The 23109-nt window shown below is 44.4% G+C and overlaps 2 protein-coding genes and 1 pseudogene across 3 annotated transcripts; 1 reads left to right on the plus strand and 2 right to left on the minus strand.

Annotated features, from left to right (window-relative positions):
* The first annotated feature begins 5947 nt into the window (after positions 1-5947).
* Positions 5948-8113, plus strand: LOC101765420 (annotated as a pseudogene).
* Positions 8114-9826: 1713 nt separating this feature from the next.
* On the minus strand, positions 9827-11717 carry LOC101780678 (anthocyanin 5-aromatic acyltransferase). Its single transcript, XM_004965932.4, has 2 exons — positions 10816-11717; positions 9827-10730 (listed from the first exon to the last, which is right to left on the minus strand). The coding sequence occupies exons 1-2, from the start codon at positions 11521-11523 to the stop codon at positions 9999-10001; spliced, it is 1440 nt and encodes a 479-aa protein (XP_004965989.1). The 5' UTR covers positions 11524-11717; the 3' UTR covers positions 9827-9998.
* A 473-nt stretch (positions 11718-12190) lies between these two features.
* On the minus strand, positions 12191-22812 carry LOC101781081 (coatomer subunit beta'-2). 2 transcript variants are annotated; one of them, XM_012845578.2, is made up of 26 exons: positions 22610-22812; positions 22316-22336; positions 22161-22222; positions 22015-22069; positions 20885-20921; positions 20481-20806; positions 20245-20376; positions 20024-20172; positions 19010-19078; positions 18784-18934; positions 18632-18697; positions 18001-18189; positions 17365-17505; positions 17193-17267; positions 16877-17053; positions 16700-16791; positions 16501-16617; positions 16292-16406; positions 16117-16188; positions 15679-15875; positions 15500-15593; positions 14640-14746; positions 13623-13752; positions 13288-13387; positions 12868-12941; positions 12191-12643 (listed from the first exon to the last, which is right to left on the minus strand). In XM_012845578.2, the coding sequence occupies exons 1-25, from the start codon at positions 22610-22612 to the stop codon at positions 12922-12924; spliced, it is 2697 nt and encodes an 898-aa protein (XP_012701032.1). In that variant the 5' UTR covers positions 22613-22812; the 3' UTR covers positions 12191-12643; positions 12868-12921. The 2 variants fall into 2 exon arrangements, with proteins under 2 accessions (XP_012701032.1, XP_012701031.1); XM_012845577.2 differs by having other exon boundaries at positions 13273-13387; positions 22610-22811.
* Positions 22813-23109: the final 297 nt, after the last annotated feature.

Genomic DNA, 23109 nt, shown 5'->3' on the forward strand with positions numbered 1-23109 from the left:
GGCTGGTTTAGAATCCCATTTAGCTGATTTAAGACTTACATTTGAGAAAATGTGTCGATATGGCTTAAAGATGAATCCACTCAAATGTGCTTTTGGTGTATCGGCTAGGAAGTTTTGGGGCTTTATTGTGCCTGGGAATGGCAAGGAGATAGATCCTAAGAAAATTGAGTCCATTAGAAAAGTACAAGCTCCTATCTGCAAGAGAGAGCTGTAGAAGTTCTTGGGCAACGTGAATTATTTGAGAATATTCATTTGTAACTTGTTCAGGAAGGTGAATGCTTTTACTCCTATTCTTCGGTTGAAAAATGAAGCTGAATTCACTTTAGGGGGCAAAATAGCAAGAGGCCTTCGAGGAGATCGAGCATTATTTGTCTTCGCCGCCCGTTCTTCAAGCATCAAAGAGTGGGGTTCCTTTCAGATTATATGTGGTGGCTGAAGAAGGTGTTATTAGGGCTGTTTTGACTCAAGAAGCCGAAGGAAAGGAGCATATTATTACATATGTGAGTAGAAGATTATTGGATGCCGAGACAAAGTACATGTTTATTGAGAAGTTGTGCTTATCATTATATTATGCTTGTACCAAGTTGAGGCATTATTTGTTGTCAAATACTTATGTAGTAGCATGCCAAACCGACATAATTAAATACATGTTGCATAGGCCAATTTTGAGTGGTAGAATTGGTAAATGGGCTTATACTCTTATTGAATATGATTTGGTTTGTGAACCTTTGAAATCCATGAAAAACCAAATTGTAGCTGCTTTTATTGGTTAGCATAGGATTAGTAAGCAACTTGATTTAAATATCGGTTATATTACTTTTATCTCATAGAAATTACACTTTGATGGATCAGTTTACAAAAGTGGTTGTGATGTTGGTGTTATTCTTATATCACCAAACGGTGTTGTTTTTGAAGCTCTTAACCGGTTGGATTATGAGTGTACTAATAACCAAACCGAATATGAAGCTCTTTTGTTTGGGTTGGAAATTTTGCATGACATGGGAGTGAAGCATGTAGAAGCTTATGCTGATTCTCTTCTGGTAGTATAGCAAGTTTCCAAGGTATGCAAATGTTTAGATGGGTTTCTAAATGCTTATCTTGATAAATGCCTAGATATCATATCTTGCTTGGATGAATTTGCTATTTATCATGTACCAAGAGAAGAGAATTCGAGGGCTAATGCTCTAGTACAACAAGTGTCTGGCTATACCGTTTAGAAAAGAAATTTTCGTGAAAGAAGGCCGACATTTTACAAAGCCGAGGGTTATGTTCTAGAGGAGCCAGTCCAACCGCTCGCTCCACCCGGTCTGACCAGTGCAGCTGGTCTGACTGCCCAGATAGCCTGTCTGACTGGTCTGTCTGTTGAAAATCCTACTTCAGTCATTGAATGCTCTAAATCTATTAATGATGAAGTAGATGATTGGAGGAAACCTCTTATTGATTAATTACAAAATCCCAGGTGCACAGTTGATAGAAAAGTCCGATGATGGGCTTTCAAGTTTACTTTGATTGATGGTGAATTGTATCGTTGGACTGTTGAGGATTTGCTTTTGAAGTGCTTGGATTCTAACCAAGCTAGAGTGGCTACGGGAGAGGTTCATGAAGGAATTTATGGTACACATCAGTCGGCTCCTAAAATAAAGTGGCTTCTTAGGCGAGCTTGCTTTTATTGGCCTAATATGATAGCCGATTGTTTTTGCTACTACAAAGGATGTGAAGAGTTTCAAAAGTTTGGGGATGTCCAGATGGTGGCTGCTGCGTTGATGCATCCTATTATTAAGCCATGGCCTTTTTGAGGATGGGGATTGGACTTTGTTGGCAAAATTCATCCTCCTTCATCAAAGGACGTTGTTTTATGATTGTGGCTACTGATTATTTCACCAAGTGGACTGAAGCAATTCCCCTCAAGAATATGACACATTGGGAGGTAATTGAGTTTGTTAGAGAGCATATTGTGCATAGATTAGGCATTCCACAAACTTCAACTACAGACCAAGGAACCTCATTCATATCTAAAGAGGTGCGTGAATTTGTTGAATCCTATGGTATTAAATTTCTCAATTCATCTCCATATTATGCTTAAGCTAATGGTCAAGCCGAGTCTAGCAACAAGATTTTGATTAAGCTCATCAAAAAAAGATAGAAGAGAATCCTAGAAGATGGCATGAGGTATTATCTGAAGCTTTATGGGCTCATCGTATTTCTAGATATGGTGCTACTAAAGTTATTCCTTTTGAGCTTGTCTATGATCAAGAAGCCGTTTTGCCCATTGAGGTGAATCTAGCCGCATATAGGCTAGCAAAGCAAAATGGTGTTGATGTTTATCATGCTTTGATGATGGATAATATTGATGAGGTGACCAACAAGCGATTGAAAGCTTTGAAAGAGATTGAGAAGGACAAGATTCAAGTTGCTAGAGCATACAACAAGAAGGTAAAAGCTTAATCTTTTCAAGTTAATGATCTGGTTGGAAGACAATTCTACCTATAGGGACCAAAAGAAACAAGTTTGGCAAGTGGTCTCCAAGTTGGGAAGGGCCATACAAGATGGTGAAGGCGCTTTTTGGGAATTCCTATATGGTAGAGACTTTGCAGGGACAGCAGTTGACTAGAGCTCTCAATTGAAGGTACTTGAAGAAGTACTATCCAAGTGTATGGCAAGATGCTTGATATAACATGACCGATATCTTCAAATATCGCCCTTAGGATGAATGGCCAATAAATTCTGAAAAGAGCATCACTCTTAGGCTTATTTTTGTTTTCTGGTACGCAATGCTTTACCAAAAAAATAGGGGGGCATGTGTTGGAGCCCGAAATTGGCAACACGCCAAATCAGGCTGGGCCGACCGGTCAGACCGATTTCTCCAAGCGGTTTGACCGGTCCAGGGCCCTGTAGCCGATCTGGCAAAATCAACTGGTCTGACCAGTGGGTACGGGCGGTCTGACCGGTCCAACCCTAGTCCAAGTAGATTTGAGGAATCCTTGTATATTAAGATTTGTAAAAAGATTTACTTGTGGGGCACGACCTCCCTACCCTAAGGGCTGCGGCCAATTGAGGCTAACACCCAATCGAATAATACAATTTACCTTTTTATTCTCAAACCAAATCTTTTCCAACCTCCTTGCTTTCCTCCTTCATCTCCACAGCGGTTGAGGAGGTTCTGAGTGGCCTGCCGATCTCAGAACAACCCTAGGTGCACCATCCGTAACAGGGTCCCTCCCGGGGTAGTGAACATAAGTTTTCATGTTGCCCCTGTGCTGACCAGTCTAATCGGCTGCTCCGACCGGCTTGGAGGCGGGAGTCTCATGAGGTGAAGTTCCACCGCGCGCAATCTAGCGCAATTCGGTGTGTTGACTAGAAAAAGCATCAACAATGTTAAATCAATATATAAGATGAAATGTTTGTTTAGTCATGTGATATTTTACAGAAAAATATTCCCCTAAATGATGAACAAAAGTGTTCTTTGAAAATTGATGGAACAGAGCCATCCTACTCTTTAACTAAACAAACCCAAGGAGAAGGACATATCTAATTAGGATCTACTTTTCTAGATGCCATGACCACCGTTCTCTTATATACTTATGGAACCATATCATGATGAAAAAGTTCTCTTATATACTTATGGAACCATATCATGATGAAAAAAGTTCTACGATGAACCTTATTAGCTTTGTTCATCATGGAACCATATCAAGCTTTGTTCGTCATGATATGTTTCCAAAAAAAAAGTTCTGTACAATATCTTATCTATGAAATTATAGGAAATAGATAAGACTAATATATCAAAAACTACTACAACTAAAATAAAAGATAGTTAATTATCAAATATGGAACATAAATAATGAAATTTGGGTACAAAAGGTTGCATAACTAGGCAGTGCTAAGTATAGGATATTACTAGTTATTTAAATAGATGGTAAAGATGTCCTAACTAATCAAGGTTGGATTGTGCATAAAAGTAAGTTTCAATCAACTCCTATACCAAATGCACGGGTAGAGAAATAACCAATAATTTGGACACACGATAATGAATCTTGAGCTACTTCAATGTTAGTTTCTTCAGCAGTCCCTTCAACTTCCGGTTGTCATTCAGTGTTAGATGGTTGCCGACTCAGTTTCATCAGAAATGATTCAACAACCTTGGAAACTTTGAGCTTTCATTTGAATATGAAATCCTGGATTTCTCTGGTCAACAACTATCCCACACCAATCACTAGGTATCCAGGTTTATTTGTGGTCCAAAAACTTCCAAAGTTTATATACAAAATCTCTCTAAATTCCATTTCAAAGTTGGTCACTTGATACTATTTTCAGACTTACAAATTTTCTAATATCACTGTAACACTAGGTTCTAATAGCACACTTGAGCAGTTGAGCTAATTAAGGTACTCCAACGAAGTATTAAGATCTTTGAAGTTGGCTATGATGATATTGGTGTAGATTAAACAAATGTAGCAAATCATCGGGGCAACGAGTCATGTTTAAATGTATTTGAAATTTGAAAAGAAGTCAATTTGGGTGAAATTTGAAATTTTATGTGATCGATATGATGGAAAGCCAAGGTTTAAATTTGAGCAAAAATCTTTTAAGTTTGATGGTCAAAGAAGGAATAAAGAGTCCCCAAACACTTAGCTACATTTTTTGAAGTACCGGCAAAATTGTCACGTGGTTATATTCAGAAGCCCGAATATTTATCTTTTTCTTAAACATGTAGAAACGACATAAAAATATAAGTACAATCTATGTACTTTAGCATGGAAGAAAAAGTTCATAAATCAGAGCTTAAAGATGTCAAATATCATGCATAAGTCAGCAACTTATGTTGTTTCTAGCTATAGTTGGAAAGTGATTAAGTCCTGAAGGCATTGGTGAATGAACATGTTTGAAGTCAGCAACTAATGTTGTTTCTAGCTGAATTTCATATTTTATATGGTTGTTCTTACTATCACACTATATAGTCTTGTTGATGATTATATATCTCTCATTCTTATTATAGTAGCTTATGACACATTAGTCTTATCTATTTCCTATAATTTCATAGATAAGATATTGTATAGAACTTCTTTGTTGGAACCATGATGAACAAAGCTAAGTTGGAGACGGCCGGAAATAGGATAGGCCCTTAATATGCTATCTAAAGTTTAGTAAATTCTTAACGACTTCAAATGAAAAAACTCAAAACCATAAAGTTGTAAATCTCGTTGAGTGCTACAATTTTCATATAAAACTCATTTTTATCTGACTTCGAATGAAAAAGTTATGATTTTTCTAAAGTCGGAGCTTGTTGTGTTGTCATGCCGGTGGGAGTGGCATGATAAGCTACCCCTTCCATGCGCTCCGACGTGGCACATCTTGTCACGCTATTGCATGTAGCACGACAGAGTGTTCTTGTCACGCCATGCGGACCAACACGATCAAAAGGGTCGGGTTTGCAAATATTTGTTCGGGTGGATTATTTTCAAAATATTAGTTAAAAAGGTTAAAATAAAAAAAATCTCTCCGGTTGATGCCATTCGCTCAGATATCGAAGCTCTAGTTCCCAGCTGCTTGAGTTCAAAATTTTATATTTACTCTAAAACGTTAACAAAACAATTTATCCAAATATTCCTACTTATCGGTGTACCTACTGCCTTTGGATTGTTTGGATGGTGTGAGTATAGACCGTAGAGTGCGTGGATTGTATGCGTTTTTTTAAATGTTTCTCTCAAAAAGAAAAGAGATCTTTTAAAGCTAGAGCTATAAACATGGCCTGTTCTCGTGATTCGAATTCAAGCCACCTATTAAAAAACGGGCGTCCTAGATTATTCAAACCATCCAGAAGCACGATCTTAACGGTTGTGATTTTTTAATGTAAATAGAAAAAAGGGGGGCATCTGCTAGTACTATAATTTTAGTTGGTGAGCCAAGTCACCGAGCGTGTCGTTTCAACCTTGATCCAGTTTCCACCATGAGCTCTCAGGTGCGCGTTCTCAACATCAGCCATGTCCGCGCCGTGCAAACGGCCGCCTTGGCGCGGCCTGGTGCAGATCCCCAAGAAAATCCAGCGCCTGTTCTTCTTCGACGGTCCCGACCTCCCGCCGTTCCCGTCGGTCGTGAGCGCGCTGCGGTCCTCCCTCGCCGCGACGCTCACGGTCTTCCTCCCCCTCGACGGCGAGCTGACATTCCGCCATGACTCTGGCGACGTCGTCATCTACTTCTCCCCCGCCGCCATCTCCTCCTCCCCGGGCGTCAAGTTCGTCGAGGCCGAGTTCGCTGGTGGCGCCGACGGCATGCGTCGCCTGGCCAGGGACGACGCGCATGATACGGAGGCGTTCGCTCGTCTCGTTCCGGCGCTCGACGCCGAGAGTCTGCCCACCCCGGTTCTCGCCGTGCAGGTCACGAGTCCCGCGGACGGGGGCGCCGCCGTGGCGGTTGTTGGGGAAAAGGATTTCGCGTGGTGCCCCCTGCCTCATTTTGAGATTTTACAATTAATCGACTTAACGAATTGGAGGTGAAGTTTTTGGATTTCTCATTTATAGGAATGGAAAACCGACGCGAAGAGCGAATTGGAGGCGAAGTCTTTGGATTTCTCATTTACAGGAATGGAAAACCGACGTGAAGAGGTGACTTCGTAGGTGCAGAGATTGAGCGTCACGAAGTCAGGGCGCTCACATCGAGTTGGTGTCCGGTTAGGATGGCGAGAAGACTTCGGGCATAGAAAAGACAGCGCAAGCACAGGCATATTGCAAGAAGCGAAGTGGTCATCCAGAGGCAACGGCGCAGGGTAGCACTCGGAGAGCGAAGCGAAGAAGATGGCTTCGGCTGGCCCACTCAAGCTTGGGAACAAAGTGATGATTTTAAAGGCGAATGTTATTATAATATCCTCGAATATGTTTCACATAACAAGTAAGGCAAGAAATCGAGTTGTAAAGTGTGAAAACTACGATCCTACAAAATGGGACCGTGGTGAATGCAAACAGATAGGTTCGGACGGAGGGGGAGATTCCTTAAACTCTCCCGAAGTCAATTTCTCAGTTCTTTGTCTTTCTGGGTGAAACTTGTTAGCCCCGCTTTGGGGACGGTTTACCAGCGGTCGGTTGACTCGGGTATCAATCCGGCTCGCGGCGGCGGACGGCCACGCCGTGTGGCAGTTCCTGAGGGCGTGGTCGACGGCATCGCGGGAGGGCCCCGGCTCCCTCGCCGCGGCTGACTTCGTGCAGCCGACGTTTGACCGGGCGGGCATCCGGCACCCCCAGTCTGCCGAGATAGCCTGCACCTTACTGAGCAAGGCCGCGCCGGCGCTGGCCCTGGTAGTTCTCCACTTGTCATCCTGGATCACCATCATCTCGTTCTCGTCTGATCTGAATTCTGAAATATCTTCTGGTGGATCGAACATTGAACAGCTCAGGTCAACGTCGTCCAAACCGGAGATCATGCAGCAGAGCGCAAGAACCTTCCTGCTCCGCGCCGACGAGATCTGGTACCTGAAGCAGCACATTCTCGAACGGAGCAGAAGATTCAACCGCGGCGAACCGTCCAGACCGCCGAGCACCTACGTCGCCATCTCGTCGCTGGCGTGGGTGTCCATCGCCCGGGCAAAGCTCACCATGCTCCACACCGACGACGCCCGCCCCATCGTCATAGCGGACTGCCGCAACCGCCTGCGCCCGCCGCTCGGCGACGGCTTCTTCGGGAACTCAGTCAAGCCCTGCGTTGCTTGGGCCAGCGCGGGCGACCTGCGCGGCGAGGCCGGCGTGGCGCGCGCCGCCGCGGCCATCCAGGACGCGATACGAGTGCACCTGGAGGAGCTCGAGGGCGACCCGCTGTCGGACACCGAGAGCTGGGTGGCGACCTACGGCTCCACCCCGCCGGAGAGGATAGTGGCGGTGGGGTCGTCGAACCGGTTCATGGCGTACGAGACGGACTTCGGGTGGGGCGGGCCGAGCCGCGTCGAGCTGGTGTCCCTGTTCGTGGGGCAGATGGTGACGCTCCTCGGCGCGGGGGACGGCGGCGTGCAGGTGTCGGTGCGCTCGACGCGGCGATGATGGATGCCTTCGCGGCTAACTTCGTCGTCTCGTCTCCCATTTCCGCGGTTGATACGGTGGATGCTGGAGCTGTATCCTCAGCACGATAGGGTTGTCCGTGTCAAGTTCGTTGCATGTGTTTCGCTCTTTGTTTCAGTGAACATGATGAAGCTATGAACCTTACGGGCCACCCTAAGCATACCTTGTAAGTTTGGAGACCTCGCTGAAGGCTGAAACCCTATTCTTAGGCAAGAACACAGAGCAATATAATGGCGCCGATTGTAGTCTTAAAGCCACTGACTGAATAACGGGACACGTGCCAATTGCCAAATAAACTAAAGTGAGCATAAAAAAGGATCTATCTTTGCTGTCAATCAATTCACATTTTTTTTCCATCAAACACTCCTTCATCTTCTTCCTCCTCCTTACACGAAGCCCCTTCCAGCATCGCTTTCTTGAACCCGATGTCGCCGCCTTCCTCTCCCTCAGGCGGGCGCGCTAGATGTCAGTGTTTAATACCCGGCAACCTACCGAGGGGGTACCCAAGGTAGTAGATTGGTAAGTGGGGAATCGCCGGACCTGGAACATGAAGGTAAAAGCGAGGACACAAGACACGGATTTATACAGGTTCGGACCGCCAGAGTAGCATAATACCCTACGTCCTGTTTGGGGTGTTGTATATTGCACCCTGCGCTTGGATGTTCTCGTATGAGGGTTTTGTCCTCTGTTCTGAGTTCGCCGATCTAGGTACCCTTGCCCTCCTTTATATACTCCAGGAAGCGGGATAACTAGTCGGTTCCAAGGTGGAGTCCTAGTAGGATTACATGGTATGAGTCCTAGTAGGATTACAGGGGAATCCTAGTAGCAGTCTGTCTTCTTCCTTCCTTGTGGATACTGGGGATCTATCCCCGACACCACCCCATGCCTCCCTTCCAGCTCCAGTGGTTCTACCACTGCCAACGCTAACTTGCCAGCCTCTGACTCCCCCCAATGCGTCCTTCGTCTTCCTCCCTCACCCGAGCTTCCCCCGCTACTCCCACCTCCCGGCTCTAGCGGCCTTCGCCACCAACAGTAACCTCTTTGAGCTCAACACCCAAGTCGCCTCCATCACCCACCAGGGTCAGCTTCTGCAGTACCCTCACTGCCTCCACTCCACTGCCGTCTCTTCCGCCTCCATCATCCTCTGCAGACGGACATGGAGGTAACCACCCAACCTCAAGACGGACATGGAGGTAACCACCCAACCTCAAAACCCTAACCCTGAATTCCCATCCCCAATTCAAGTTCTCGTATAAAGTTTGGGTGATCGATGGATAACGAAAAATTAAATCAAAACGTTTGAAAAGGAGTAAATATGTAAAAATTAATGGATTGCTATAAATGGTTAACCACTATATCAACATCAAGTGATCAATCCCACTTTATATCTAGTTTTGCAAAAAGAAAATGAAAAAAGAAAAAAAAAGAAAAGAAAACAGATATGCTCATGGGACGTCGGCATTGATCCAATGAGACAGTGGTTCGGGTTACCAGGATGCTCTCTCCCTAGGTCCTGGACCCCGGGCGGAAGAGAAGTCCGGTGGCAAGCGGGATGGCGAGGCGGCACACCACCAGCCATTAGTGGTGGTTGCCAATAAGCTGGACCGGAACGGAGCGTGGGCATCATGGTGGGGGCGAGGAAAGGTAGGAGTAGGATTTAAGGAGGGTTGGAGGGGCAACGACCGTGCGAAGGTGGTTGGTGAACGCGGGGGGCACGACGTAGATGAAAGGAGAGCGAAGGAAGGAAAATAAGAGGTAGAACGACGAATGCCTCCAAAGAAAGGTGAGTAGGAAGGTGGTGACCACCGGCTAAATTGTTGGTGATCAACCACCTCGAGCTTATCTAAAATCATGCGATCAACAAACACGAAACTTATAAAATAAATGTAGTCCATGATACTCCTCCCTTTTCATGAAGATGGTTTGGGATTTACTCCCAATCCTCCCAAGTCCCAATCACCTTATGTCCTTGGCCATTCTCAATATCACCGTATCAGCCGCAGAAACGGGAGCCGGGACGACGAAGTTGACCGCGAAGGCATCCATCGCCGCCGCGTCGAGCGCCACCGACACCTGCACGCCGCCGTCCCTCGCGCCGAGCAGCGTCACCATCTGCGTCGCGAACAGGGACACCAGCTCGACGCGGCTCGGCCCGCCCCACCCGAAGTCCGTCTCGTACGCCGCGAACCGGTTCGACGAACCCACCGTCACGAGCCTCTCCTTCGGGACGGCGCCGTACGCCGCCACCCAGCCCTCGGCGTCCGCCAGCGGGCCGCCCTCGAGCTCCTCAAGGTACACGCGGATCGCGTCCCGGATGGCCGCGGCGGCGCGCGCCACGCCGGCCTCGCCGCGCAGGTCGCCCGCGCTGGCCCAAGCAACGCAGGGCTTGACTGAGTTCCCGAAGAAGCCGTCGCCGAGCGGCGGGCGCAGGCGGTTGCGGCAGTCCGCGCTGACCATGAGGTGGGCGTCGTCGGCGTCGAGCATGGTGAGGTTCGCCCGGGCGATGGATGCCCAAGCCAGGGACGACACGGCGACGTAGGTGCTCGGCGGCTTCCACGGCTCGCCGCGGTTGATTGCTCTGCTCTGTTCGAGGATGTGCTGCTTCAGGGACCGGATCTCGTCGGCGCGGAGCAGGAAGGTTCTTCTGCTCTGCTTCATGATCTCCGGTTTGGATGACGTTGACCTGAGCTGTTCGATCAAATCAATTTTTTAGAGCAGACGAAATGGTGTTCAAGAATTGCTTGACGTGATTCATCAGAAGAACGAGAATTACCAGGGGCAGCGCCGGCGCGACCTTGCTCAGTACGGAGCGGGCAATCTCGGCGGACTTGGGGTGCCAGATGCCCGCCCGGTCAAACGTCGGCTGCACGAAGCCAGGCGCGGCGAGGGAGCCGTGGCCCTCCCGCGACGCCGCCGACCACGCCCTCAGGAACTGCCACACCGCGTGGCCGTCCGCCACTGCGTGCCGGATCGACACCCCAACTGCCACGGCGGCGCCCCCGTCCGCGGGCCTCGTGACCTGCACGGCGAGAACCGGGGCGGGCAGGCTCCCGGCCTCGAGCTCCGGAACGAGCCGCGCGAACGCCTCCGCGTCGTGCGCGTCGTCCCTGGCCAGACGGCGCATGCCGTCGGCGCCGCCGGCGAACTCGGCCTCGACGAACTTGACGCCCGTGGAGGAGGAGATGGCGACAGGGGAGAAGTCGATGACGACGTCGCCGGAGTCGGGGCGGAACGCCAGCTCGCCGGCTAGGGGGAGGAAGACCGCGAGCGTGGCGGCGAGGGAGGACCGCAGCGCGCTCACGACCGACGGGAACGGCGGAAGGTCGGGGCCGTCGAAGAAGAACAGGCGCTGGATTGTCTTGGAGATCTGCAGCAGGTCCAGGAAGGACAGCTTGTGCTCGCCTTGGCTCGGCGGCGACAGGCCGGCCGTTTGGACGGGACGGACATGGCTGATGTTGAGAACGCGCACCTGAGAGCTCATGGCGGAATTTGGGATCAAAGTTCCAGAACGACACGCTCGGTGACTTTGAGAGCTCACCAACAAAAGAACGTAGTAGCGGATAAGATGAGATGCCCCACCCCTGTAATCTATCGAGGACACCCTTTCGTTTTTAAACAGCTTTGCTTGAATTCGAATCACGAGAATAGAGCATGTCTATACATTTAGAGAATTCTAAATCACATTCGAGCGTTTTTCTGTCTTACTGCTCAACTTTTTTGACGGATTGATGAACACATGCGCTTGGCTGCTGCTGCTTCTCCAGCGACGATGAGTGTTCAGGGCTTGAGGGATTTACATGAGGCCGCCAGGCTTAGAGGAATCGTCGGGGAGCTTGTTGGCCCGACGATGATGGCGAGCTGGCATTGCGACCGCAACGGTGGTAGAGAATGGCATTGACAAGTGATCAGAGTCTCGTGCGGCAGCAGCACTGGCGGTGGAGCGCCGCCGAAAGCCAAACAGGAAGTCGGTGGCGGCGAGGGAGCTAAATCAGATTTAAGAAGAATACTCCAAGCGAGCGCAACAAGAGTGGTTTGTGTCGAACAGCGGTGGCACCACCGAAGCTGAACGAGCACATACATGATACATCCGCAGGGAATACAAAACCATAGGCTATACAGCCAAATAACAACTCAAATACAAATAGAAGTCAGAAAGGTAATTGGAACTTTAAATTTCTATATTTGCTATAGTTGAAGAGTGAAGAGCATAACAATTGTACAGAACAGACACCAAGGATCAGGTGATCAGCAACCGGGAAAACAAATTGAAGACTGCTTATTTGGACCAAAATACAAGGGTGCAGGACCTCTGCCGGTGAACAAATTCCAACCTCAAAGAATGACAGTATCTTGACATATGGTGAATATATAAAGGGTAGGGCAACCTATAACATACCCGAATCTACAAAGCCATAAAGCTTCCAAAACCCTACCCAAAAAGAATCGAATTGCAAAATTTGTTATCTAGACCAAAGTGCTACTTAATTGTCTGGGACTGTTCCTGTATGGCTGTATCCCTCAATACAAGACCACGCCCAATGCCTTGTACAAATGGAGAGGAACCTCTTTTACATGGCTATCAACTCTGAACATGTGGCAACCTACAGTAGTGAGAAGACAAGTTTAAACCCACGAACTATGCTAGGAAAGCTGATAATGTCTACCCTGCCATTCAGATAGATATTTTGCTTTGTGTGTCAAAAAGGCATACCAAAAGAATATACAAGAAAAATATTACATACAACTTTGATTTGCTCAAGGATATGAGAATAAAATGAACCATTTAATTTTGCATTGATTTGTGCTTATATATTTTCATGCTTACCTTTACACAAAAACAACCAAAATGCTGGTGCAGAATGCTGTCGTAATGTCTCTACTATTGGTCAGGAGTTAGCACTGAAAAGGAGAGAAAAAAGAAAGAACAATAAGACAAGGTTGTGTGATTGGGTTATCCATGCACATGTTGTGAGGTTAATTAGTATTTTAGGTGACAAAACAGATAAGACATACATTGCAAGCATTTTAGTGAATTAGTGATAACGGGTGAGGACAAGGGACTCAGGATACTACTGTGTGCATAATAGAGACACTTGCACCCATTCAATGGATAGTTTAACCTAAATATTATTTGTTGAGTTTAGGATGAAAAGAGATGACTAAAGACTATCGGACTGTAGGCTTCCACAACTACTGTTTTCATGCTGATGGAGTTCCTTATTGTTCATACCCCAGTGTTCCTCACCATCATTCCCATTCACAAGGACACCGCCATCTACTGAATCATCAGGTTCAACTTCAACAGCATCCTCCTGACTTTCCTCGACTCCGTCATCCTCGATGACCTGTAGAAATTCATTTGGTGGCAGCATCATGCAGCAGTTTCAGTAGAGGAGCAGTAGAAGCAACAGATATTGATAAAAATAACAACAAGGCAACAGAAAATATATGCATAGTTTCTGAGTTGGTGCCTGCTGTTCTCCTATGAGTTTCAAGGGATACCAAAAGGTAGGAACCAATCCAACACTATCACAAACTATGCTACTATAAAGAATCCAGCATTATAACAAAGTGTAATACCTCATGAGTAGGATCTCCATTCTCACTTGGTATCTCTTCTTCCACATTCATACTTTTGAAAGCTTCCACAAGGCTCTCATTGGACCTGTCCGCATAAGTCATGTACTCCTCAGCAGGTGGATAGACACCCCTATTCAAAACAAGATATTGTCAGGATATAAGTTAAAAAGAAGAGTATTTCTTTAAAACTAAATGTCCCATAACGCATTTTATCCAAACGGTCCCATAATCCTTGCTATATTGGAGAAAATTGCAACACAGCAATATTTTTTAGGTGAGTGCATGCATGACATAAAATGGCTGATCTTGGCTTTAACTGAGATGCCAGATGGTTGCACTCAGTTTATCATTCTAAGAAAAATAATCTCTCATTACTCCCCTGCCCAGCTTGGTTAACTGGTGCTACTGTCGGTGTATCACCTTCGTGGCGCTCTTACGGTCCACGTCACCCTGACAACCACCCTGGCGGCCTGGCCCCTGGGTAAGTGGCTAAGATGATGCGGCCACACTGAAGCCACCGGGTACAAGCATGGAGGAAGATGGGATAGAGGTCACAGGTCAGGTGGGAGTACCCTTCCGGCCTTCCCCATCTAGTGTAACGGTTTGATGCAATGTGATGCAATGAATTCAATGCACTCTTCCAACATAGAAGATAGTACATTGAATTTATTTCTCCAATGTAACATTTTTTACAGAAAGATTCAGATGGTCCTACTAAGATTGGTTTGTTAACAGTGTAAATCTTTATTTCAAAAACTGCAATTCCGCATTAGAATAATCACTAAAGGAAGATTTTTACGCTAATAAATTACCTAACTTCTCCAGCAAAGAAAGCACAGATCCATATGAAAACAAATATCAGAATAGTATAGGAAAGCATTGCTCATAGATTGCCAGGATACTAAGTTTCTGTTGATACTGCACATTATTAATGGATTGTCTAGTTACATCATGGAAGGATAACAAAAGTTCGATACATTGATTTAAGCTCTATAACACATGATGGCAAACAAGTACCTCTTGGGAGCAACGGTAGCTTCTACATTGAGAGCAATCTGCCAGTCCTCAAACAAGTTCGGGTACTCAGCAGGATCTGCCAGAGATTCTGCAGCTTTGGAGTTCACCTTAAAAGGCACAGATAAAAAAACCAATGAATCAGCACTTGCTAATACCTTGAATAACAACAGAGTGTACACATGCACACAATAAATAAACTATGGAAAAACATCGCAATTTTGTGTGATCACAGATGGTACAGACAATTCATCAACCATAATGAATTTTGTGGGTTTCAATTATCAGATTTGATGACCTGATACTGGTCGGATTAGTTAGAATCATGCATTCTGAGCATTCCATAACAATGCAATCCAGTTCTTGAGCTCAAACTTGATTTTCCTTTGATATCTATAATATTGGTAATTGGTGATATCATGCATATGAGTATATAAAGTGCAACATTTATTCTTTTACAACTTAACAGTATAGATTTATCTTAACAATCAAGTTTACATTCTCGACAATCCCAATGCAACAAGTTACCATCTTAAATAAGGTAAACATTAGTCAGAAATCATCCATTGACAGTTAAGACATTCCACCCGTGGGTTTAATTAGCAGATACTCCTATTTCTGACAGTTTTACAGTTGTAAACAGAAGAAAGGAAATGACTATAGCAGCAGTCAGAAGCCCATAGAACAAACTAAACCAAGCTAATGCATAACAGCAAGTAACATGCAGAGGTACGTTCTTGCAAACTGATTTAACATTTTATTCTTAAGAGAATTGGAAGCAGAGCATATTAAGTCTTCACTTTTATGGGAAAATGTGAAATCTGATTGGAAGGAGCGCAAAAAAGAATTTATTAGAAAGATACCTTTTGAAGATCATTTTTCCATATTGAAACAATATCGGAAACTTTGCTTGGAAGATATGATCGTGCCATCAATGCTGCTTCTGGAATACGGTTGCTGTACATCCAATGACCGAATTGTCAACATATATTGTCCAGAAAAAGATTTTACTGAATGGGCAATGTGCATTGCAGAATTCTACCTATCAACCAACAATTGAAGGCAATCTTCCAATTTGCCTAGCATAAACAAGCAAAGGAAAGCAACATTGTTCTTTCCTAGCTCTTTAGCCTTGGATGCCAGTTTTGTTATCCCTTCAGCATCTCCAAGTGATGAATATAGAAGCAATAACCCACTAAGGTCTGTAGCTTGAAGGAGACAATCTTCTGCCATCTCGAGCTGCAGTTATTGTACATGCAATGTAAAAGCTGTTTAAATCCAAATGTTTGCACTATAGAGAAAAGGCATTAAAAAATATATATGGCAAGGAGGAAGCAACAAGCTCAATCTAATGAGAAATTATGGTACAAGAGTGAAGATTTATATAATTGAGAAACATTATTAAGGCTGCAAGCCAACGATCACCATGCTATGTACACAACAACTACTGAAACGCACGGAAGAAAATTGACATAAATACCTTTCCAGTGGACATAGCAAGTTCCCCAAGCTGCTTCCACTTTGATTCACTTCGTGCCTCAACAGCAATTTCCTGCAAAGCGACTAGATATTAGGGTGCACTTCAAGGGAAAGAGAATTTCTTGGACCGATGTACCCTAAACAGTTACAAGATTGACAGGATAATTGCACCATGCCTTTGCAACTTCCAGGCTGCCAAGCTGTACAGCCAGGTCAAATCTGTAATTAGGGTCAGTTGCTATATCAAGGGCTTCCTCCAACATGCCACGTGATTCAAGGAAATGTGCCACACTGCAAGCCAAGATTAAATCATATAAACAATGGGCCACGTAAACTAAAGTTTAAAGTAACACCCACTACAATAATTTTTTGAACAGGATGGCACCTGTTGTGTTGTTCCTTTGGTATGGATGGTAAAACGGAATTTGCACGTTCCAAATCCCCACGCATCACAAGTGTTTTGTACTCAATCAAACTGAGTAGTAAAGTATAACCCACCACACTGCGATAACCAAACTTGTTAACACAAAAGTGTATCATGAAGAAGGATTAAAAGTAAATAAGTACGTCGCATTGTTGCTTACTTGAACTCCTTGTCGATTAGATATACACGGCTTTGGTTAGCGAGATATCCTAATAAATACATAGGCCGATCCAAGTGAAACATTGTGGTAACCTGTAACACATGAAATGGTAAATAGACAGCATCCAAAACCAAACACTCTCTCTCAAAAAAAAAGGATATGCATACAAGATACTACCTCTCCTCCAACGCAGTAATTTAGTCGCCATGAAGAATTATTGTATATAAAACAATCTCCGACCCATAACCCAGTACGGACACGCTCATTTATCTCATGAAGCAATTCAAAGGCATCTTCCACACCTTCCTCGTCAACTGAAGCCCCTCCATCTATATGAGAAGAAACTAGATCCCTCTATATGTTATCAAGTCACAGTTGTGTTAGTAAATTATAAATAAGGATATCATTGTCAGTCAGAGAATACAAGATGTGCTTGACCACCACAAAATAGTGCTGTATATAGTATCTACTGCATGCTATGAAATTAACTCACGTTGTACTTCAAAATGTAGAATGACGAATCGCTTGCTATTGTTACCAAATCACCACTGTCAGCCCAATATACATTCTGCAGCAGGACAAGTAATAAATTCCAGTAGTGTAAGACCAAAAAAGGATAAAAGCACATTATGGATATCCATTTTCGAAGCAAAGTAACAACTCACTTTTACATTCACATCAATTCGACGTATCAACCTGCACTCTGCCCAGTCATAGAAACAAATGAAGTCATTCGTACACATAGCAAGCAATACTCCGCCATATATACGTTCTGCAGAGAATGCTGGTCTTATACTTTTTCTCTCCTGAAATTACAGCTGCTCTTATCAGCATATGTTTGAGAAATAATAATGAAGCATGTTTACACATATGACATTAATAAGCACCATAAGATATTCCAAACTGAAAGTCAACTATTGCTGCAGTCAATTAAAATAGCTGTAGCCTCTTCTTTGCTTGCATAGTTTTCATAAAAAAAAAAGCAAGCAACTGGCTTCTTCATTCAGTTTTACTGACAAACTTTCCTAATTTAAACTTTGGACATTAGTATAAAAATAACAGCACCTAAATTGTTGTTCTTCAAGCATGTGGCAATACAGACTATGGTATCTAGTCCCTTGAGGCATAATAAAAATGAAAGCATATAAGGCTCAATGGTCCCAAGACACTGTAATAGCAAGAACTCTCGTTGTATCTGAAGTGAGATTAAGCATTATAAATTTCAAGTACGGATGAATATTGACTAGCAACATAAAGAATGAAAATCACCAGTCACAAATTATGTTACATAGAGAGCAAACCTGAAAGTTTTTACTGTAGATCTTTATTTTTGATGGGCTTTCCCTTACAGCATACTCTCCCTCAGTTGACCAGACAATTTCAAGAGCAGACCCAAAAGATCTATTTCTCCATGCTAGCGCTGTGTAGATAATGTACTCTCCATCTCCACATACAACAACAAACCTCCCATTTGGATTGTGCCGTAAACTCTGAAGAACAGGATAGATTAATTAATATTTTTTTAACTTTCTTAACAAAAGTAAGAACGAAGCTGTGGAAAGTTGGTGCTTTCTTGCTTCCACAAAAGAGAAAGTGTCAATGGGCATGGATATCCAATATTTTTTAGAAGCATGTCATGCAAACAATTCTTAGCTCCATCAACCAAATTTCAAAAGTAGCCAATGGGCTCTGGCTTCCATCATTAATTAATTGAGATAGTTAAAAAAACAGCAGTAAGCAACAGGTACCCCCTAGACAGAGAAAATAGTAAGATACTGTTCGATGTCACTGAGACATTTACACACTTTACTGCATTATTAGCACACATAGTGCAATGGAAATATACGAAGCTTCTTTATTTGTCTACTGTGACATGGAGCAAAAGAAAGCTATTAAACAAAAGCATTCACGTAATATCAGACAGAAACCTACTTGTGGGTAAAGATCACAACTTCCTAGCTCCTTTACAGCCAATGGTAGACGTTCTCCATCTGCGATCTGACAAATGAAACAAATTAAAAGCATTAGAATCAGAATCTGGAATCAACCATTATCAACAGGATGGCACAGATTTCAAGGACAACCTCAGCGTCCGCACCAACTGTCTTGATATTAACAGTTTGAATTTCATTATGCTTGGCCCATATGATTTTACCACTGTTATCCATGCTAGCAACAGGTTCTTCACGGCCAATCTTTATCATTATTGTTCCTTCGTCATATCCAATCACAACTCTGCGTGAATTGAATATATTCAAGAAAAGGTTTGCAAATTTGGAGAAAACAAGAAAAGTATGTTTTTTTCAATACCTTCGAGAGCCCTTCATGCATCCTAATGCCCAAACTCGTTCAAGACCGTAGTTAAGTGTATTCTCAAGCCTGCAAGAACAACAGCAACAATGTTACTACCAAGTTTCCATTAACAGAAAAGTTAAATTTATAACCTAGAAAGGGTAAAAGCTTCAAGGTCTGTCACAAATAGAAGATTATGCTATTAATGAGTAAAACACTTTTTGTGATGGAACCTTATAGGCTAAGCAAAACAATCAACCAATAATAATTTGCTAATATTGAGTCTAACGTCAAATAGCATAGAAAATCATAACAGGAGCTCAAAGATCACAAAATGTCACCATAAACTATGATTATTCATGTGACAACAAAAGCATCCTTAAAGTACATAGGAAATCATGAAATGCCGAGTAGACTTGCAACCAGGGAAAGAAAACTGATACGGACTGGAAACTCCCGTCCAGATATCCAGATAAGAACACCCCCCCCCCCCCCCCTCTCCTTCAAATGTCATAAATATGTACCGAGTTTTTTTTTTTTTTTGCTATTTGTGGGCTGGGAAGTGTGCTGGCGAGGTAAGCTGTCTGAGGTACAATTTAGACAAAAGAATAACGCATAAATGGCCAGTCATCGATATACCACTTAATATAACCTGTGAATATCTGGGAATTTGCAAACCCAAAACATGTAGCCTATAACTACAGGTCAACATTGCATTTTAAATACAGAAGTCCACTCCATTTTCAACCAATCAGTAGCAGCTTTCAATTCAGCGGAGAAATTTTAACTGCATCCCACCCTTGTCAAGTGAAAGTATGGTTTTCCCCCAAATCACATGTACCATTGTGCTGGCCAGTTTATTTAATGATAGCACTACCCTGGGTCTGATCATGAGAAATTTTGATTGCTATAATCAATTTAGCACAACTTCTGCATAGAAGTATGTATGAAAGAGCACCATGCATGTCAAGAAGTAAACGCAAAGACAGAGTGTCACAAGGCCACAAACTAGAACAGAAATGGAAGAAGAACCTGTAGGTAGTCGAGTGCCATAGGCGAACAGTTCCATCCTCTGAACCTGTCATTATTATTGGAACCTCGGGATGGAAACATACAGCAGAGACATTATGGGCATGTCCTTCAAGTGTTTGAACACAACTCTTTGTTTGATAATCCCAAACCTAATTTGAAATTAACTCATCAATAACAATGTAAAAAAGGCTCATGTGCATCGCTAAATGAACATGCCATACCTTTGCAGTTTGGTCATCAGAGCCTGTAATTAGATATGGCCGGTCACCACCAGTGAAGTAATCAACACAGTTTACACCTTTCGAATGGCCATCCAATGTGAAGTTAGGATCAGGAGAACCAAGACTCCAGATCTGAAAAATTCAAGTGCAGAAAACTGCTTGTTAAGGCTAGGAAAGATGAAAGTCAGACGTTAGCACATTTTTCTCTTACCAAAATCAAACAGAAATGCATATACCTTTACAGTGCGATCAAGGGAAGCACTGGCGAAAGTATTTGTGTCCTTGGGGTTAAATGTGACTTGCATGACATAATGAGAGTGGCCCTCAAAGATTTGAGTACACACCCAGCCCTTATCCCAGTCCCAAAGCTTTATGAGCATGTCATCTGACGATGACAACACATAAGGCAGGGTCGGGTGAACAGCCACACACCTAATGTAATCAGTGTGAGCTTCAAACATCTTGACCTTATCCATAGTATTATAGTTATACACACGGATGAACATGTCGTCGGCACCAGCCACAACCCATTGCTTCCGTGGAATAAATTTAGCCGAACGAACTGCAATGGACATGGTTAGATGAGCATAATGGCACAACAGCATACATGGAAATGTAAACAGTAAAGTGAGAAAGCAACCTGGTAACTCGCTGACTTCAAAAGATTTCACCATTGTCTGGTAATAAAATAACAAAGCTTAATCAGTTCAAATTTTACATCATCTGTACAAAACTATATAAATCTTTCAGCTTGACAGCTGTGAGAAAACACTCAAATTGCACCATAGCAGCATGTGGCACCAGTGGTTTCCGATCCATCGTTCCGGGGGCTGCTAAGGTTCAAATCCTGGTGGCACCAGAAAAATCCCCTCGCTGGCAACCCAAAACATAGCAGCATGTGGCACCAGTGGTTGGTTTGAGCCCTACCAGGGGGAAGTAGTTGATGTGGTCGTCACCCACTGGATCATGGTCGGCCCAGGGGTGTGGCCATGTAGGCAAAGCTAGGGTTCAGGGGTTTTCTCAGCCAAGCAAGGCTTCCACTCAGTTGTAATACCACAGGGGCAGTCTTTCCCCCACGGCCCCACCAGTCGAGTTTTTTTTAGTCACCGGTAAATATTATCACTCACTGATAGAGACCAGTGGACATCACCAAGTTTGCCAGCTTTGCCAGATGAACCTTCTCAAAATTCCCCTAATCTTATTGTGGACGTGCCAAGTTGTATCCAATGGTAACACTAGGTAAACACTATCAGTTCATTTAGCACCCATTAAAGTACTAATACATACACCCAAACCAAACAACTTAACTGGATTCACCTAATCCAGCTGAGTTTGTTTTGCATGCATTTGCCCATTCCATGATAGCTGATAAGTTGCTAAAGAACCAAATATGCAATGGACTCTATGCTTATGTTTCTGTCCATGAATTCTTAGACCTTTCCTTCTCTATAACTTTCTCAAAAATTCCTTGCATGGAAGTAGTTATCATCTTGAAGCTAGAATTACTAGAGTCTCTAGGCCAACAGGTACAAGGGTAGCCTTCCTAATTGCACAGTTTGCGGCAAGTAAAAAGTTTTTTTTAAAAAAAAAGAATAAGTCCAGTTTTATGCCATCTAGAATTCCCAATCTGACAAGTCATTATTATAGACACGTTACAGAGTATCACATTAACTACGTGGTCAAGAGCTTAGAGATTTATCAAACTACCCAGATCAGATGAACAACTGATTATTGCTCATAAGAATTAAGTTAAAATTAAAAGTGACCTACCTGCGTCTGGTAGTTCCAGATGCAGACACTCCCAGAATAAAGGCTTGACATGATCCTGCATTGCACAGAAATCCACTATTCAGAAGATTGCACGATACATTAACCTAGCAGCATACAACTAAGACAACAAACAGTAGCACACTTACCATGGTTCGGTGGGATGCAAGTCCACGGACTTGACCCTCTCCGACCTCTGCGCGAGCTTCCTCTGATCCAGCCAAACACGAAACCACCATCAGAGAAACAACAACAAAAGGCACTGCAAAATTAACCGGATCCAGCAGGGCAATCCCGAAATTACCTTAATCTCTAACCGGAGCGGCTGCCACATCATCCCCGCCACCAACAACCGACAAAAACAAACACACACGGGACGAGACGAATCAGTATAAGCACAAGCACGTAACACGCCCGAGCCCCAGATCCACGAACGAACCCAATGGTTCGGACGCGGATCTCGGCTCGGCGAGCGTCACTGCGATCCAGTGGAGCTGCAAGGGGACAGAATCGCATCGGGATCTAGCATTTTGCGCCGAAGCGAGCAGCAGAGCAGGAGAGCGCGGTGGCTGGTGGCGGCGAGGGCGAGGAGTCTTACCATTGCGACGTCGGGGCTGCCGCGAGGCCGGTGGCAACGGCTCGGGAGTGGGGACGAGGAGCGGGCCTGGACGCGCGGCCGTCCGGCCTCTCGCTCGTCGGAGAGGCGGAGGGCGGGACGGTAGGAGGACGCGAGATCGCGAGCGGGATGGGAGGGAGGAGGCGGGGGAAGGAGAAGGCAGTGCGAGTGCGGAAGGTAACGAACGAACTTGCGGGTAAGCGGGTCTGTTTTGTTTAAGAGCGGTAAACGGGTCTCGAGATTCGGGAAGGAGGAGCCGAGGAGGGGGCGCGAGTTCGGTCGAGGTCGAGGGTCCACGTTTGACTTTCAATGACCTGGTAGCTAAGCTACCGTACCGTGTAGAAATGGCGAACTGAAAGTACGGTAAAAAAAATTTTGGGAAATGAGGTTACATTCACACTAAACTGAAATATATAAATTACTCGAATAACCGTACTTGCACCAAAAAAAACTTGTAACAAAACTCCCAAATATTTGTGGTT

This window comes from Setaria italica, chromosome IV, assembly GCF_000263155.2.
Source record: "Setaria italica strain Yugu1 chromosome IV, Setaria_italica_v2.0, whole genome shotgun sequence".
Lineage (NCBI taxonomy): Eukaryota > Viridiplantae > Streptophyta > Magnoliopsida > Poales > Poaceae > Setaria > Setaria italica.